Below are 16,467 nucleotides of genomic sequence, written 5' to 3'. Positions count from 1 at the left end.
TGCTCCTGCAGTCCGCACATGCACTGTTTTTTCGCCTGCTTTGTTCACTGTACTTTCACCCGGCATTTCAAAGAACACAGGAGTTTCATCAACATTTCCAATAGCTTCCATGGTGTAGTTGTGCGTCTTTCTTAATTTCAGGACATGTTTTTGAAATGCAAGCAGTTTCTCCTGGTATGTGTCGGGAAGGCGCTGCGCTATTGACGTCCGTCGCCGAATTACAAGATCATGTCGGGCCATAAAGCGCCTTGCCCATCCATAACTTCCCTTAAATTCATTACGAGGAATTTTCATTCTGTCCGCTATTTTGAGGCCTTCAAATTTAATCATTTCCACAGACACTGAAAATCCATCTGCCTGTGTATTACGCACGTATCGCAAAAGTTTATTTTCAAGTTCTGGAAATTTAGCTTTCTTTCCGCGGAAAGATTGTCGTTTTGTGACGTTTTTTCAAGGGCATCTTTCGTTAGTATCCATCTTTGCACATTTTTTTCGTCAACGTCGAATTTTCTCCCTGCTGCTCGATTTCCGTGTTCTTGTGCGTAACGCACCACTTGAAGTTTAAATTTAGGCATATAACCTGCTCTTACTCGACCCATGTTTCACTCAGAACTAACCAGGCAAGTCAAGTAAAGGCGAAAAGGTTATAACTCTCCCCCGCAATGCCTTTGTTCCGAGCGGTACCGTTATTTTCACTAGTTGCGAACTTAGGAATGTTAAACGTTGCCAAATTTCAGAATAATTTCTACTCCTGAAATAATATTCCAAGAAAATTATTTTTTCTATAATTTCTGTCTGAAAATTGTGCTGCGGCCTATACATGCGTAAATACGGTAAATTATTTCCTTATTATTTAAGCAAAAAACAGGTCTATAGATTGGAGTAGGTCTTCCCTGAAAAAATAATACTGTAGTCTTATCCGTGTTTCTTATGAGATGATTTTCATGAATCGAATTTTCTAATTGATTCCTAACATAGGATTTTTTCATTTAATGATAAAAGATTATTGTCAGTAAGTAGTATATTTGTATCATCAGCAAATAATGCTATGAATAGCTAGGGGTAAATCATTTATGAACAATAAAAATAATAGTGGTCCCAAAACAGAACCTTGAGCTACGCCATGTTTTATAGCCTTGAGTGATGAAGTAAATGTCTTTACATTAGAGGTCTTTTGATCCACATGTTGAATTTCAACAGACTGAGTTCTGTCAGATAGATATGAACTCATCCATGCATGAATTATCCCTCTCAGCCCATATAGCTCCAGTTTCGCAAGCAGTAGATTATTATTAGTAACATCAAAAGCCTTTGATAGATCTAAAAATATGCCCGAGGTGAATCGTTTATTATCTAAAGCTTTCCGAATTTCATCAATAAAAATTTGGAATGCAGTAAAAGTAGATTTATTCTTTCTGAAGACATTTTGAGCATCTGAGATCAAGTGGAATTTATTTAAAAACTCACAACCCTGTTATGCATTAACGTTTCAAGAATTTTAGAAAATATGGACAGGATTGAAATTGGTCTATAATTGGAAATTTCTTCTTCCCGTCTGTTTTTACCCGACATGAAAGAGCACTAGTCCAGTGAGTGGACAGCACAGATAAAATTTTTGGTAATGTCTATAGAGATCACTTTGTACAGATATTTTGGATGATGCATGTGGGAAATGATACCACCAAAGAAAGCAATCAGGCTATCAAAAGAACAAAGAAAGTACATGGGGTGATAGAACATATAGAGTAAGAGTTTCAGAAATATTTTGTGCCAGGTAAAAATATTGCAGTACTCGTAGATGACTCAACAGGGCAAAATAATTTTCAAAGTTTGTAATCCAAAAAACCAACAAAGTGGCACGTCAGATTATTTGTGTTATCTAACTGACGCTGGTTATGTTCACAGTATAATTCCATTTTGCAGAAACTTACAGGTGACGTGTGTAACTTGCCGTACTCTGAAAACCATTTACTTAAAGAATATGGACAGACTAGAACTCAGTATGTCGGGTGTTGAAGGCTACCAAGTTTTCACTGACAGATATTGTTTCAGTGTTCACTCGATCCAAGAATTGGACAGTTAAAAATGTCACACAACAGGGGCTATTATTGCTGGTAGAGTTGGCAGTCCAAAACCAGTGAGGCAGGGGGCCATGAAGGAAATGAAAGAGTAGTGACATTTATGCCTACAGAAGTGGGAACATCCTGATAATGGGCTGGGAAGACAAGAAGGTGGTGCTCATGATGTCTGCATATGACACATGAAAATGGTGACCATTCAGAAAAAGGGTGCAGCAGAAAGAAATTCAATAGCCAATCTGTGTACTTGGCTTTGCAGAGCTTAAGGGTGGTGAAGACCACAGTGATCATTAGTGTGCCACATATGCTTTCACTCAGAAATCTCTGAAGTGGTGGAAAAACTCTTTTTCTGGTGCCTGGAAATGTGCATTGTAAATTCATACATTTTTTACTATAGCCAGAAAGCACAGATGGGAGTGATGCCAGATGTCCATATTAGGTATCGACGAGCTCTTGTTGAAAATCTAGTAGATGACATGAGCATCCCAAGAAGGAGGTCATCCAGGAACAGCAGACAGAGAAGAGAGACTAAATAAAGTGCCTCACTTCCTCTACCATTATGACACAAAGAAACACAAAGACTGCCTTGTGTGCAGCACTGGAGGTCAACGGGGTCAGAAAAGGAACATATTTCAGTTGTAAGAATTGTATAACTCAACTAGCCTTGTGTCCTGGGTAATGTTTCAAAAGATGTCACCAAAAGGTTTTAGTGTAGGTCACATAGTTTCTTGGGTTTTATTGTCTGTGTACATAGAAGAATAAGTGATAGATATCAGAAGAAAACAATACGAGGTCTGACAATAAAGTTCTTGAACTCACCACCGTAGCAACAGTGGACAGAAATCTCAGTATAGTTTGGTGATGATGGCGTATCAGTGTTTTACAGCTGTGTTGTTGTTGACCTATGGCAGTTTCTTTCTGAGTGGCATCTATTATTGCCTGAGTGTGTTTTAGTGTGCTGTCATGAGAACGTTGAAGCTTGAATTAGAGCACTGTCTATGAGGGAGTTTTTAGCTAGTAAACAAATAACAATGCTGGAACACCCTACCTGTTCACTGGATCTAGCCTCCTGTGACTCTTTTCTGTTCCTGAAGCAAAGAAATATTGGAAGAAAGGCATTTTATTGACATTGGTGACAGCAGCTCTGAAGGCCATTCCACAAAACCAGTTCCAAATTGTTCTGAAGGGTGGACTAGGTGCTGACATCAGTGTATAGCTTCCCAAAGTGAGTACTTTTACCGCAATGAGTTCACGAACTTTATTCTTAGACCACGTGTATACTTTGCACTAGAGAGCAATGGACATCTTGCGCCAATGAAGCACCACTGCCCCTCTCCACAAACCTGATGTCATACAACCCAACAAAGTGTTGAATTTGTCTTCGTATATTGTACTGGTAAGTACACTTTATGCACAAATAATGCGGGAAAAACGATTCACTTAGTGGCTCTGCAGGTATTTAAATCACGTTCACATCCTAGCTGCAGGAATGTATGTAGGTAAGTCAATAATTATCCGCAATGTAGCTATAAATTTTATTTCAATACAAATAGAAAACTTACATTAACATCATTTTTCAACATAGTCCCCTTGCTTTTCAACACACTTGGTCCATTGTTGCACAAGCTTCCTGATGCCCTCAGAAAAGAAGGTTTTCGGCTGAGCAGCGAGCCACGCATGCACCACTTCCTTCACTTCTTGGTCCCAGGTGAATCGACGGCCCCTTAATACATCTCTAAGTGGACCAGACAAGTGGTAGTCAGAAGGGGCGAGATCAGGACTATATGGAGGATGAGCCATTACACCAAACTTGTGTTTCCAGAGGGTTTCAGCAGTGTGGGCAGTAGTATGTGGACGGGCATTGTCGTGCAACAACACAACGCCTTTCGACAGTAGTCCTCAGCGTTTGCTTCAAATTGCAGGCTTTAGCCTGTCAGTAAGCATCTCACTGTAACAAGCACTGTTTATTGTTGTGCCCCTCTCCTGATAATGTTCATGTGAGTCCCAAAAAAAACTCTAAGCATCAGTTTTCCTGCGGATGGTTGGCTTTTGAACTTTTTCTTGCTGGGCGATTGTGAATGTTTCCATTCCATACTCTGCCGTTTACTCTCCGGCTCTCAATGATGGATCCGTGTTTCGTCACCAGTGATGATTCTGTCTAAGAAGACGTCACGTTCGTTACCATAGCGATCCAAATGTTGTTGGCAGATGTCCAAGCGCATTTGTTTATGCAACACTGTGAGTGGTTTTGGGACGCATCTTGCACAGACTTTATGAAACCCAAGTCTGTTGTGGATGATTTCGTAGGAAGAACCAGGACTAATTTGCAGACGATTTGCCACTTCATCAGTAGTCACTCATCTGTCTAACAGAACCATGTCACGTGCACGCTCAACGTTGTCCTCATTTGTGGCTGTGGATGGTCGTCTGGCTCCTTCCTCATGCGTAACGCTTGTGCGACCATTTTTTAATTTTTAAATCCATTCGTAGGCACTCTATTGTGGCAAAACACTGTTTCTGTATTGTGCTGAAAGTCTTTGATGGGTTGCGGCCCCTGATACACCTTCCGACCTCAAAAACCGGATCACTGAACGTCGCTCTTCTTTGGTACAAACTGAAAGCGGAGCAGCCATGATTAACGGCAAGGCAGCGACGATGGAACTGACCTAGCAACATCAAACCTGTGCAGAAATAATGACAAGGAAATCATGCATGGCGATGGTGCGCAAAACAACAGTGCTGTCAACAGAAACACAAATGCAACTGCATTGCGGATAATTATTGACTTCCCCTCGTATAATAATGTGACTACTGGAAAACATTAAGAAGGAAGGTTCAGTATCACCATCACAAAACTACTATTGAGAAGTTCATATCACAACAACTGACTTCCTGAAATCCTAAAAATCTTTCCATCTGTTCTTGGTTTCCCAGTGGCTTCATTCCACGGAGTGCCCCTCACTGGTAGACATTTCTCTCATGATCTGACCACTTCAGTTTCCAAGACTTATGGTTCTTATAGTATCATGTGAAGTCAGGAGGAGGAAGCTGCTCAGAATTGTTAAATCCAACATGTGAAAAAGAAAGACTTGTTATGAAGAAAGTCGTCTTCTGGGATCTGGCGCTGTGTATTCTTGGTTTTAACCGACATCGGTTAAAACCAAGAAGACTACTTTCTTCATAGTCATCGCCATGAAAACCTCAAAACTTACAAAGACTTGTTATGTTTGACTGTTCTGCCATAACTGATGTTTCTTCTCTCAAAAATGTTAATGTGTGATGAAAAGGAAGGAAAATTTGTCTGTATGTGTGTCAGATTGGTCTTGAGTGCAGTGTTACTTGCTGAGTGTTTTTTGTTTGTTCCACCCAACGCTTGACCCTCTTCTGACAAGAGAGATATGTTATAATCTTGTCACAGTCAGAACTTTCATGTTATGATTGTGAACACACCCCTGTTCATTTGGTTCTGTGGTTATCGCTCTTTCACTAACCCTTGATGGGATGGCCTGCAAATCGCCCACTTTGTATCATAGAATGTTAGGATAGCTGGTGGAATGATGGAGCCATGCCCTAATTTGAGAAGTTCTTCCAGGATTCACATATTAAAAAAATGTAATTTTGACATTTCTTCAAAGTTTCTCTTTAATGGTAAAAAGGTAAAGTTGTCCCTGTTCTTAACTAATTAAGCACTATACCATGAAGGTGCATGGGGGTGTGGATGTATAAATCCACTTATTTCTTGACCTCAGCACTAGTTGGCATTGAGTGGTCATCTTCATGCCCCAACCGCTTTATCCCCTGGGGAAACAGCCCCTGGTACTCATTGGATAGCAAGTTGGGTTAACCTCAGAGCTGGTCTGGTTCATGTGCCGAAGAGAAACTTCTTGACCCTCCAGAGACTCGAACTCCAACCCATAGCCAATTGCTGTACCGACTACGCTATTCCAGCTCCCAAAGTTTCTCTGTATAATAAATAATGAAAAAATACTACTGACTTCTGTAAGGCCTAAGAGAGTGCTGTGATCATTCATAAATGCATATATGAAATGTACTTACTCATGGAACTGAGTCCTTCTTGAGGAGCAGCCAATTCTGCAGCTACTCAAGAATTTCGCACAATTTTATGGAATCCAGAGGTTCATTATCATGTTCACAAGAGCCCTCCACTGGTCCCTATTCTGAGCCAAACCAATCCAATTCATATCATCTGATCCTGTCTCTCTAAGATCCATTTTAATATTGTCCACCCATCTATGCCTTGGTCTTCCCAGTGGTCTCTTTCCTTCTGGCTTTCCCACAAATATCCTATATGCATTTCTCGTCTCCCCCATTTGTGCTACATACCTTGCCCACCTCATCCTTTTTGACTTGATCATTCTAATTATACATAGAGAAAAGTACAAGTTATGAAGCTCCTCATTGTGCAATTTACTCCATCCTCCTGTCACTTCATCTCTCTTCAGTCCAGATATTCTCCTCAACACCCTCTTCTCAAACACCCTCAGTCTATGTTCCTCCCTTAATGTCAGAGACAAAGTTTCACACCCATACAGAACCACAAGCAAAAGTATGGTTTTGTATATTCTAATTTTTTATGTTTTTTTGGACAGCAGACAAGAAGACAAAAGGTTAAGGACTAAATGATAGCAAGCATTACCCAAGTTCAGTCGCCTCTTATTTTCCTCCTCAATCAGGTTTTGATTTGTTATGGTCGTTCCGAAATATCTGAACTGTGCCACATTTTCAAAGTATGCAGTAGCTATCTTCATGTTATGATTTTGCCCTGCATTCTGGTGATGAGACAGCAACATATACTTAGTTTTCTCTCTGTTTACTTCTAGACCAACCTCTTTACTTGCATCAGTTAAAGTTTTTGTGTTTTTCTTTATGGTATCTACATTATTGCCCAGTAGATTCACATCATCGGTGTAGACCAACAGCTGATGTATCCCATTTAATTTCAGTCCCACCTGGTTTCCCTGGACCTTCCCAATGGCATATTCTAAAGCAAAGTTGAAAAGGAGTGGTGATAAAGCATCTCCTTGTTTTAGACCATTCTGGGTAGGAAATGTATTAGACATATGTTTCCCAATACGGACTTTACTGTATGTTTCGTTTAAACACATTTTAATCAGCCTAACTAGTTTCATGGGTATCCCAAACTCTATCAGAATATTGTACAGTACTTCCCTCTTAACTGAATCATAGGCTCTCCTGAAGTCCATGCATAGCTGATGTACTGTCTCATCGTACTCCCATTTTTTCTCCAATATCTGACGAATGCAAAAGATCTGATCTGTAGTTGATCCGTTACTTCGAAACGCACACTGATGATCCCCAATAATTTTATCTATATATGGACTTAACCTTGAGAGAAGAATATTGGATAAAATTTTATATGAAGTTGATAGCAGTGATATCACCCGATAATTACTACAGTCAGTTTTATCACCCTTCTTGTGAACTGGTACAATAATAGACTCCTTCCACTGATCAGGCAATTTTTCCTTATTCCAAATAGAAGTATAGCTTGTGGATCTTAGAACGTAATGTTTTGCCTCCTGTTTGAATAAGTTCTGCCAGAATTTGATCACTTCCTGGCGATTTATACCGTTTCAATTTTGCAATAGCACTTTCAACCTGAAAAGGGCTAGGATCGGATACTAACGGCTCTGCTGTATGAATTTCTGTCTACCTAACATCACTGACCCCATGTACATTCAATAACTGAGAGAAGTAGTTCTTCCACCTATTCAAAATGTTGTTGGGATTCTGCAAGCAGATCACCATTCTCATCCTTCGCTAAGTTACTGCTAGGTTGGTAACCCCTCTTAAAGTATTTATTCCCCTATACAGGTCTCTAATGTTCTTGTTCCTACTGTTCATAGCAAGCTCATCAATTTTATCGTTCAGATATTCCCTCTTTTTATTCCTGAAATGCCTGCTGGTTTCACGTTTTATATTGTTGAGGTTATCCCCATTTAACTCGCTTGGATCCTGTAACCATTGCAATTTGGCTTGTTTTCTTTGGTCTAATAATTTTGAGCATCCTTCATCAAACCATGGCTTATGCTTCTTCAGTTCATAATTACCTAGACTCTCCTTGGCAGAAATTTTTATATTTTCTCTAATAGTTTCCCAAGCTTTATTAACATCCACCTCAGTGTCCAAGTTTTCCAAAGCCGTGAACCTATTTGAGATTTCAACACGATACTGCTGTTTGCTCACTGCCAGTCTTTCCCTAACTTTTGCCACCACCAGGTAGTGGTTAGTATCACAATCTGCTTCCCTCAGTGTTCGGACGTCAGGTATACTTGAATGCCGTCTCCTATCTATCAAAATACGGTCGATTTGATTGTGTATCTTCCCATCAGGAGATGTCCTAGTAAATTTATGGATGTTACGATGTGGGAACATTGTACTTTTGACAGTAAGATTTTTTGATGTGGCAAAGTTTACTACTCTAACCCCATTATCATTACTAATTTCATGCAAACTCTCATTCCCAATTGTTGGTTTGAAAATGTCTTCCCTCCCTACTTTGGCATTGAAATCTCCTACCAAAATTTTCATAGGGTGCTTCGAGAATTTATGAAATACATGTTCTAGTTCTTTGTAGAATCTGTCATCAATTTTATCTTCTGTTGGGGCGTGAACATTCATAATGATGATATCACACCAGCGACCTTGTAGTACTATATATGATATCCTATCACTAACGAACTCTACCCTCTTAACTGCTGATATGATTCTCTTACATACGAAAAAAACCTTTACCTAATTCATGATTTACATTACCCATTCCATAGAAAAATATATATTTGCCTGCTGATGGGATGCTACCTCCGCCCAATCTGACCTCCTGTAACCCCACTAAATCTAACTTATATTTTAAGATTTCTTCCACCACTGCCCTGAGCGAACCTGCCCTGTACATACTTCAAACATTCCATGGTGGGTTCCTTGTCACCACGGCATGGCACGTCCTCAGTTTGCGGATGGAGGAGACGCCCTCCAGGTTTGGAAGGAAGCTGCGGATATGTTGAATAAGTAGTCGTGGACAGCCGACAAGGGGTGGTCGTCCAGCTTGGGGGTTGAGCGTGGGGCTAAGAACTCCTCACCATAAAGAATTACCTTGTTACGAAAGTTCTCAAGAAGCCTCAGACCTGCACATATATGAGATGTTGTGATAATTAGTCATGCTGCTTCAGTTCCTGTTCTTTATTTGTGAATTACTGCAGCGATTTCTGTAAGTAAAGTAAAGGTATCCCTGTAGCAGGCCGTGAAGGCCCATAGGGTTGTGAGCTGTTGAGGTCCCCACATTGTCTAGAAAATCGGCTCATAGATGGCAGCAAGGTTGTCAGCCCTACATGCCGGCCGGCCTTTACCCCAAGAATATTCCTGGTACTCATTTCTGTTAGAGGCTGAGTTAACCCCAGGGCCATAGTGCGGCTGGAAAGATTAGGGCACTTGAAAAAATCCCGTGATCTCATCGGGACTTGAACCCGCGACCTTCTGGCTTGTAGCATAGTGCCTCAACCAACTATGCTACCACGTGCCCCCTGCAGCGATTTCTGTACTTTTTTTTACATCTTGTTTTATTCTACCACATTTTAATGCAATGTCATGCTTCTATTAGGTACATGTCAGATGGAATGGAGTCAACTTTACTGTCTTCTAAAGGTATATCTCATGAGCAAAGCTGGAATCAAGATAGTACTGAAGTAAATGGCCATGCAGAAGATCCTACCAAAACATCTACAGGTAAAAAGATGGCTTTATATCACCCTAAATTCTCATTACGAGTATAGTAATTAATAGTGCCTTGTATGATTTATATATGTATTTATGTAAAATTTGTTAATATGCATGTATGCTTACGAATTTCTAAGGTTAATATTACTTTTATTTACAGTCATGGCCAATGGACTTCTTTGAACCCTTGAGCTTATAATCTTCTGGCTTGTGACACTGTGTGGTCTTATAGGCCAAAATCAGCATTTTGGATGAACATGTTGCAACTGGTTCCACCCTTGCATGTTCCTCTGAAATATCAGTGTTTTCCTATGAGATTAGAAATATTGCAACCCATAAATTCATGGTCAAAACAGTCACTTGTATGGAAACGTCAAAATTTATATAAAGTGAAGTTCCTGCTCATAACACCACACCAAGAAGACGTATGAGGTAGTTGGCATTCTTGACCTTGGCGGTGAAAGGTGTCAATAGTCAACTTCATACTGTGGTTTCTTTACTCCTGAGGAAATTGCTGCTGGATACAAATTGTATAGGAAGCTGGATAGTCCATAGAACCAGTCTGGATGCTGTGGAGAACAGAAAAAAGTTTGTCCCTCTTTGGATTTGACCCTAATTTTCTTGTCATCCGTCTTGTAGCCTAGTTGCAGTACTGACTGAGAGCTGCCCTGGCTCCGTCAGACATGCACAAGCATTATATACAGTATCATGAATCTCCATAAAAATTAGCATCACAGATCTGTTTAATCCAGTGATTTCAAGAGGTTTCAGAAGGTTGTTTTCTGTACCTGCCAGAGATATTTGAATTCCCCTAGGCTGTGCATATCACTGATTTAGGCTAATTTTCATATTATGCTCTCATTTGTCCTCTGATTTTAATAATGTCATTTCATATAGATGTTTTTTGGAACTCCTTGTTTAGCTGGACTATTTTAAGTATTGTGATGAAGTGATTATATGCAAGAATGGTTTAATCATGTATAAATATAACTTCCTACATTGCACTGGAGCCTCACTGTAACCAAATTCCTATTATCCACATCCAGAGATCATATGATGTACTAACAAAATGAAAATCCCATTACCAGATTTAGTGATTTAGGCCATATGCATTTCTTTAAGTCATCGTGATGCTTTCTTCCCATAACCCAGAGTCAGAGAACGTGTTTCTAGCTGCTGCAAAACAAAAGAGAAATGCGACTTGGACAGAGATAAAACCCATTATGCCACTGAGCCAGAAGAGACTTAATCCATTTAAAAAGTCAGTTACCAAAGCAGAAAGTGGCAGAGGTCTGGAAAATCTTGGTGCTTCATTTGCACAACATTTGTCCAACAAAAGCAAGCACACTTCTACTCCAGAGCAGTCATCACCTCAACAGATAAAGGTACATAATTATTTGACCCTCAATATTCATAGTACGCACTAATACACTATAATATAATTTGATATTGCAAGCATGCAATTCATTTAACTTGAACAAATAGGAATTTCACCTTGAATATTGATTCCAAACTTCAAATGTCACTTTTATCCACCAAGTTCTGGAAGGTGTAATCTCAGTACATAAACACAATTCAGGTATATGGGTATTCTACAAGGTGCGGCAATAAAGAAACCGGATTACTTTTATGACTCATTTCCGGCCACGTCGATGACGAAGAGGAGGGTAGGGCATTGACCCTTGGACTTCCCTCTACCGTCACACAAAGTTTCATTCACGTGCATCGATTAGTCTGGCCGCGACCAGTGCTAGAAGCGGATCGTGTTTCTGAGCTCCGTCGGAATAATGCTGAGTGCTAATGCAGAACAACGTGCTAACATCAAATTCCTCACAAAACTTGGAAAATCTGCCACTGAAACTTACAATTTGTTGACAGAAGTATATGGTGATCAGTGTCTATCTCGCACGCAAGTTTTCGAGTGGTTTAAGAAGTTTATGGAGGGTAGGAAAAACGTCGGGAACGATCCAAAATCGGGCCGTCCTCCCACTGCGAAAACTCCAGAGAATGTGGAGAAGGTCACTAGAATTGTTCAAAGAGATTGTCGACTGAGCATTCGAGCAAGTTCTGAACTTACCATCATCAATAAGGAAAGTGTTAAGACAGATTTTGCATGACGATCTGGGCATGAAAAAGGCGTGTGCTAAAGTGGTGCCAAAAATCCTTACCCCCCAGCAAAAGGAACATCGAGTGAATCGCTGTGTTGACACTCTTGAAAACATTGAAAATGATCCTGATTTCTTCCAAAACGTAATTACGTGTGACGAAACTTGGATTCTTCAATATGATCCAGAGATTAAACGACAATCCATGCATCGGAAGAGCCCCAAATCCCCTAGGAGGAAGAAAGCGCGCACGAGCAAGTCCAAATTCAAAGCAATGACGATTATTTTTTTCGATATCCGGGGGGTAATCTACATTGATTGGGTGCCTGAAGGTCAGACTGTCAATCAGGTTTATTATAAAAATGTTTTGACGACCCTCCATGAACGTGTGCGACGAAGGAGACGAGACATGTGGAAGAATGCCTCATGGGTTCTTCATCACGACAACGCGCCAGCACACAACGCGCTATCTGTGAAGAGGTATTTGGCAAAAAACAACATTCCAGTGATGGAACATTCACCGTATTCTCCGGACCTACCATCGTGCGACTTTTTTCTCTTCCTGAAAATCAAGTCTGCGCANTCACCTCAACAGATAAAGGTACATAATTATTTGACCCTCAATATTCATAGTACGCACTAATACACTATAATATAATTTGATATTGCAAGCATGCAATTCATTTAACTTGAACAAATAGGAATTTCACCTTGAATATTGATTCCAAACTTCAAATGTCACTTTTATCCACCAAGTTCTGGAAGGTGTAATCTCAGTACATAAACACAATTCAGGTATATGGGTAATTTATATTACTGCTCAGTAGAAGAATTCAGTGTTTGTATTTTATGCAGGCTTTACAGAGAGGCCAATTAAGTGGATGAACTTTGTTACATAATTATTTATTATAATAGCTGTTTAATGTAACAGAAACCTATATGTGGCTGGGAAATGTCTGGGAAGCAGTAAATATAAATTCTTACAAAAGAATGAGGCGGTATCAGATGTAAGACGAATGTTTTAGCAAGTACAGTGTAACCTCATTATGAAAATTTATAAAATTTTTTAAAGTGCTCATTCTAGTGGGTACTCATATCTGAAACACTGGAAACATGGTGGACGGTCGGATGTATGAAATAAGCAGCTCTGCAATTTTGGACGAGAATAGTAATGGATCAAATGTAACATGTATTAGCTGTTCTGAACTTGAGTTAGAACTAAAAATGACTCAAATGGAATTAAAATCTGCCAAAAAAATAATGGAGTTACTTCACAAAGAGGTCAGAGAAATGGAGGATATTGTTCTAGCGCGATGTTCTCAAGACGCGATAAATGGGTGTAATCAGGAGGTTTATAAGATCTCCCAATGTTCTAAATGCGTTGTTAGTGAAGTGAATCATCAAGAAGCTCTTAGAGAGATAAGATCGTTGCAATTAATAAACAAATTACTATATAACGAACTGGGAGCAGGTGACACAAAATCTGAGGTTATGGTTGATGCAGAAAATATGGCTGTGAAGGGGAACGAATATTTAAAAAACAGGCAGCCTGTGGAGAATATAAGAGAAGGTAACTTTGTAAATGAAGAAACATTACGTATGACTAAAGATGTTAGATTGAGACAAAAAGGGAAGAGTTACTATGATGAAGGAATGGCACAAAACAAACATATTATAAATTATTGTGACCCCAGAATACATAGGAAAGGGAAAAATCAGCAGATAAATGATCTTATGCATGCTCAGAATGAGAATGCGGAACCTAAAAATAAAATTCCAACTATAATTAATGGCTATGTTTCGGAAACTAGGGACTTTAATATTGCTTTCAAGAACAATGAAGCATCTCTTACCCAAAGTGCTTTAAATGATTTGTATACTAAATTGTTAGATAATAGGAATAGTATTCCTAACGACAAGAAACAAAGTGCTGCTTATAGGAAGGTATTCTGCAAATATAAAAACTTATCTGAATGACCAGTTTCAAGTAAGTGGTTTTATCAAACCTGGAGCGGGAACAAAGAGTATATTAGAACAAACCACTAATGAGATTAGTGACTTAGTGATTTTATTATTCTTTCCTCTGGATCTAATGACGTAGGCAGAGTTGAATTAAATGAGGTTTTTAGCGATTTCACTGATTTTATCAAGATAACTACTCACACAAAGATGGTTTTATTAACAATTCCTACTAGACATGACTTAGAAGGTGCTAATAGCAGTATTAATAATGAGATCACCAAATTTAATAGAAGATTAATTAAATTGGGTAAACTGTTCTCTCATCTTAGTGTTCTTGAAATAGATGAAAATAGGCATTATTATACTAAATATGGGCTTCACTTGAATGGCCGAGGAAAAAAGATGGTTTCTCTTAATCTGGCTCATCTTATTTTTTCCCTTTTAAAAAAGACAAGTAATTCGAGCAGCAATATTATACCAGTTGGCTATTATGAGCTTCAAGCCCAGTTAATTAGTCATTCTTCTACTGCCAGTCATACTTTACCACAGAATACTGATTAAGGTAACAAGCGTAAACGTATTAGGAAAAAACCGGTAACAAAAACAGATGATTTTTTATGGGAAAGTTAAACCCAACTAGTATTTTTAGTAACCAAGATTGCTGTAATTTATCACACTTAAATAGAATGAATAGTAAAAGTGGTAAATCATGTATCTCAACAGATTTTTTAAATATCTATCATCAGAATATCTGTGGTTTGAAATCTAAAATTAATGAACTGCTAAGTTTCTTGTACCCTGAGCTACCACATATCATTTGTATTAGCGAGCACCATCTAAAGTATGCCAAAATCTATAACACTGTAATGGAAAATTACGTGGTTGGGGCCAGTTTTTGTAGAAATAATGCTATGAAAGGTGGAACATGTATATTTGTTCTCAACTATATAAAATTTGTTGCTGTAAATCTTGATAAATGTTGTGTAGAATTTGATATAGAACTTCGTGCAGGAAAAAGTCGACATGAACCATCACATGTTTATATTTTATCTGTGTACAGAGCCCCCTCCGGTAATTTTAGTAATTTTATACTCAAAATGGATGAGGTGCTCAAATCATTATACACATCAAAAACTGAATTCATTATATGTGGTGATTTCAATATTGATTACCTCACTGATAATCATAAAAAGAATCAACTCAATTCCCTATTAAACTCTTACAATCTCTTTAGCACTGTTAACTTCCCTACAAGAATAACCAATACTTCTAAATCAACTATCGATAATATATTTATTGATTACTCCAGAATGGGAAGATTTAAATTATCACCTATGTATAATGGTATGTCTGATCATGATGCGCAATTAATATTGATCCATGACATTACTGTGCGCCCTTATGTTAAATGTTCATGAATGATAAGAAAAATTGACAAATATTCCTTGTTAAATTTTAATTATAATCTTAGTAATGAACTTTGGAATGAAGTATTTGATAATGAAGTGGACGCTGTGTTCAACGCGTTCTTAAACATTTTCTTAAGACACTTTTGTAATAGTTTTCCCAAATGTCTTACTAGACCTCATACTGATACTAAAGTATGAATATCACCTAGTATTAAAACTATATGCAGCAGGAAAAGACATTTGTATTTAAGCTGTAAGGAGAGTAATAACCCTCATATACAAACTTACTATAAGCTGTTCTGTAAAGATCTATCTAGAAATATTATGGAAGCCAAATGTTCATATTATGATAAACTAATTATAAACTCCAATAATAGAACTAAAACCACTTGGAATATTGTTACATCATTGACTGGGAGGAAACCCTGTCATGAAATTATGCCAAACTTGAGTGCTCCCGATAGATCATATGTCAATTCTAAAATGATTGCCGAATCCTTCAATAAATATTTTTATCAATAGCGGAGACCATTACCAAAAGTACACTAAAAAATGTGATATACTTGACATATGTAATAAGGCTAATGAATATTTAACTAATATAATTACAACCACTTTCCCTCCGATCAATCATAGTTATGTGACAACAAATGAAATTGAAAAAAATTATAGACAAATTGAAAATGACCAATTCTACTTGGTATGAAGAGATCCCTATCAAAGTATTAAAAAGTTGTAAACATTTTATTACCTCATCCTTAACATACATAATAAATAGATCGTTAGCTACCGGTATATTTCCTGATAGGCTAAAATTCTCTGAGATAAAACCTATATACAAAAATGGTGATAAAAATCTTATCAATAATTATAGGCCTGTATCCTTATTGACTTCCTCTTCGAAGATATTTGAGAGAGTGGTGTTTGTAAGACTCTGTCATCATTTGACTATCAACAGTATTTTAGCCAATGAACAGTTTGGATTTCGAATGAAATTTTCCATTGAAAAGGCCATTAATAAATTGTTTGACCTGACCTTAACTGCCCTAAATGCTGGCCATAATGTGGGTGGAATATTTTGTGATTTGAAAAAGGCCTTTGATTGTGTCAATCACAAGATTTTATTATCTAAGTTGGAATTCTATGGTATTACGGGTC

At 38.3% G+C, this 16,467-nt stretch overlaps 1 protein-coding gene across 3 annotated transcripts in view; it reads left to right on the top strand.

Annotated features, from left to right (window-relative positions):
- The window catches only part of LOC111863134 (WD repeat and HMG-box DNA-binding protein 1), a 63,327-nt gene that overhangs the window by 36,823 nt on the left and 10,037 nt on the right, over positions 1-16,467 (top strand). For all 3 annotated transcript variants that reach the window (XM_023849175.2, XM_023849174.2, XM_023849173.2), the window contains exons 9-10: positions 9,718-9,842; positions 10,986-11,218. In XM_023849175.2, coding sequence (XP_023704943.1) covers positions 9,718-9,842; positions 10,986-11,218 — 358 coding nt within the window. The remainder of the gene's footprint in view (positions 1-9,717; positions 9,843-10,985; positions 11,219-16,467) is intronic.

Source organism: Cryptotermes secundus, unplaced genomic scaffold, assembly GCF_002891405.2.
Source record: "Cryptotermes secundus unplaced genomic scaffold, Csec_1.0 scaffold6, whole genome shotgun sequence".
NCBI classification, from domain to species: Eukaryota; Metazoa; Arthropoda; class Insecta; order Blattodea; family Kalotermitidae; genus Cryptotermes; species Cryptotermes secundus.
This window is presented reverse-complemented; position numbering and strand designations above follow the sequence as displayed.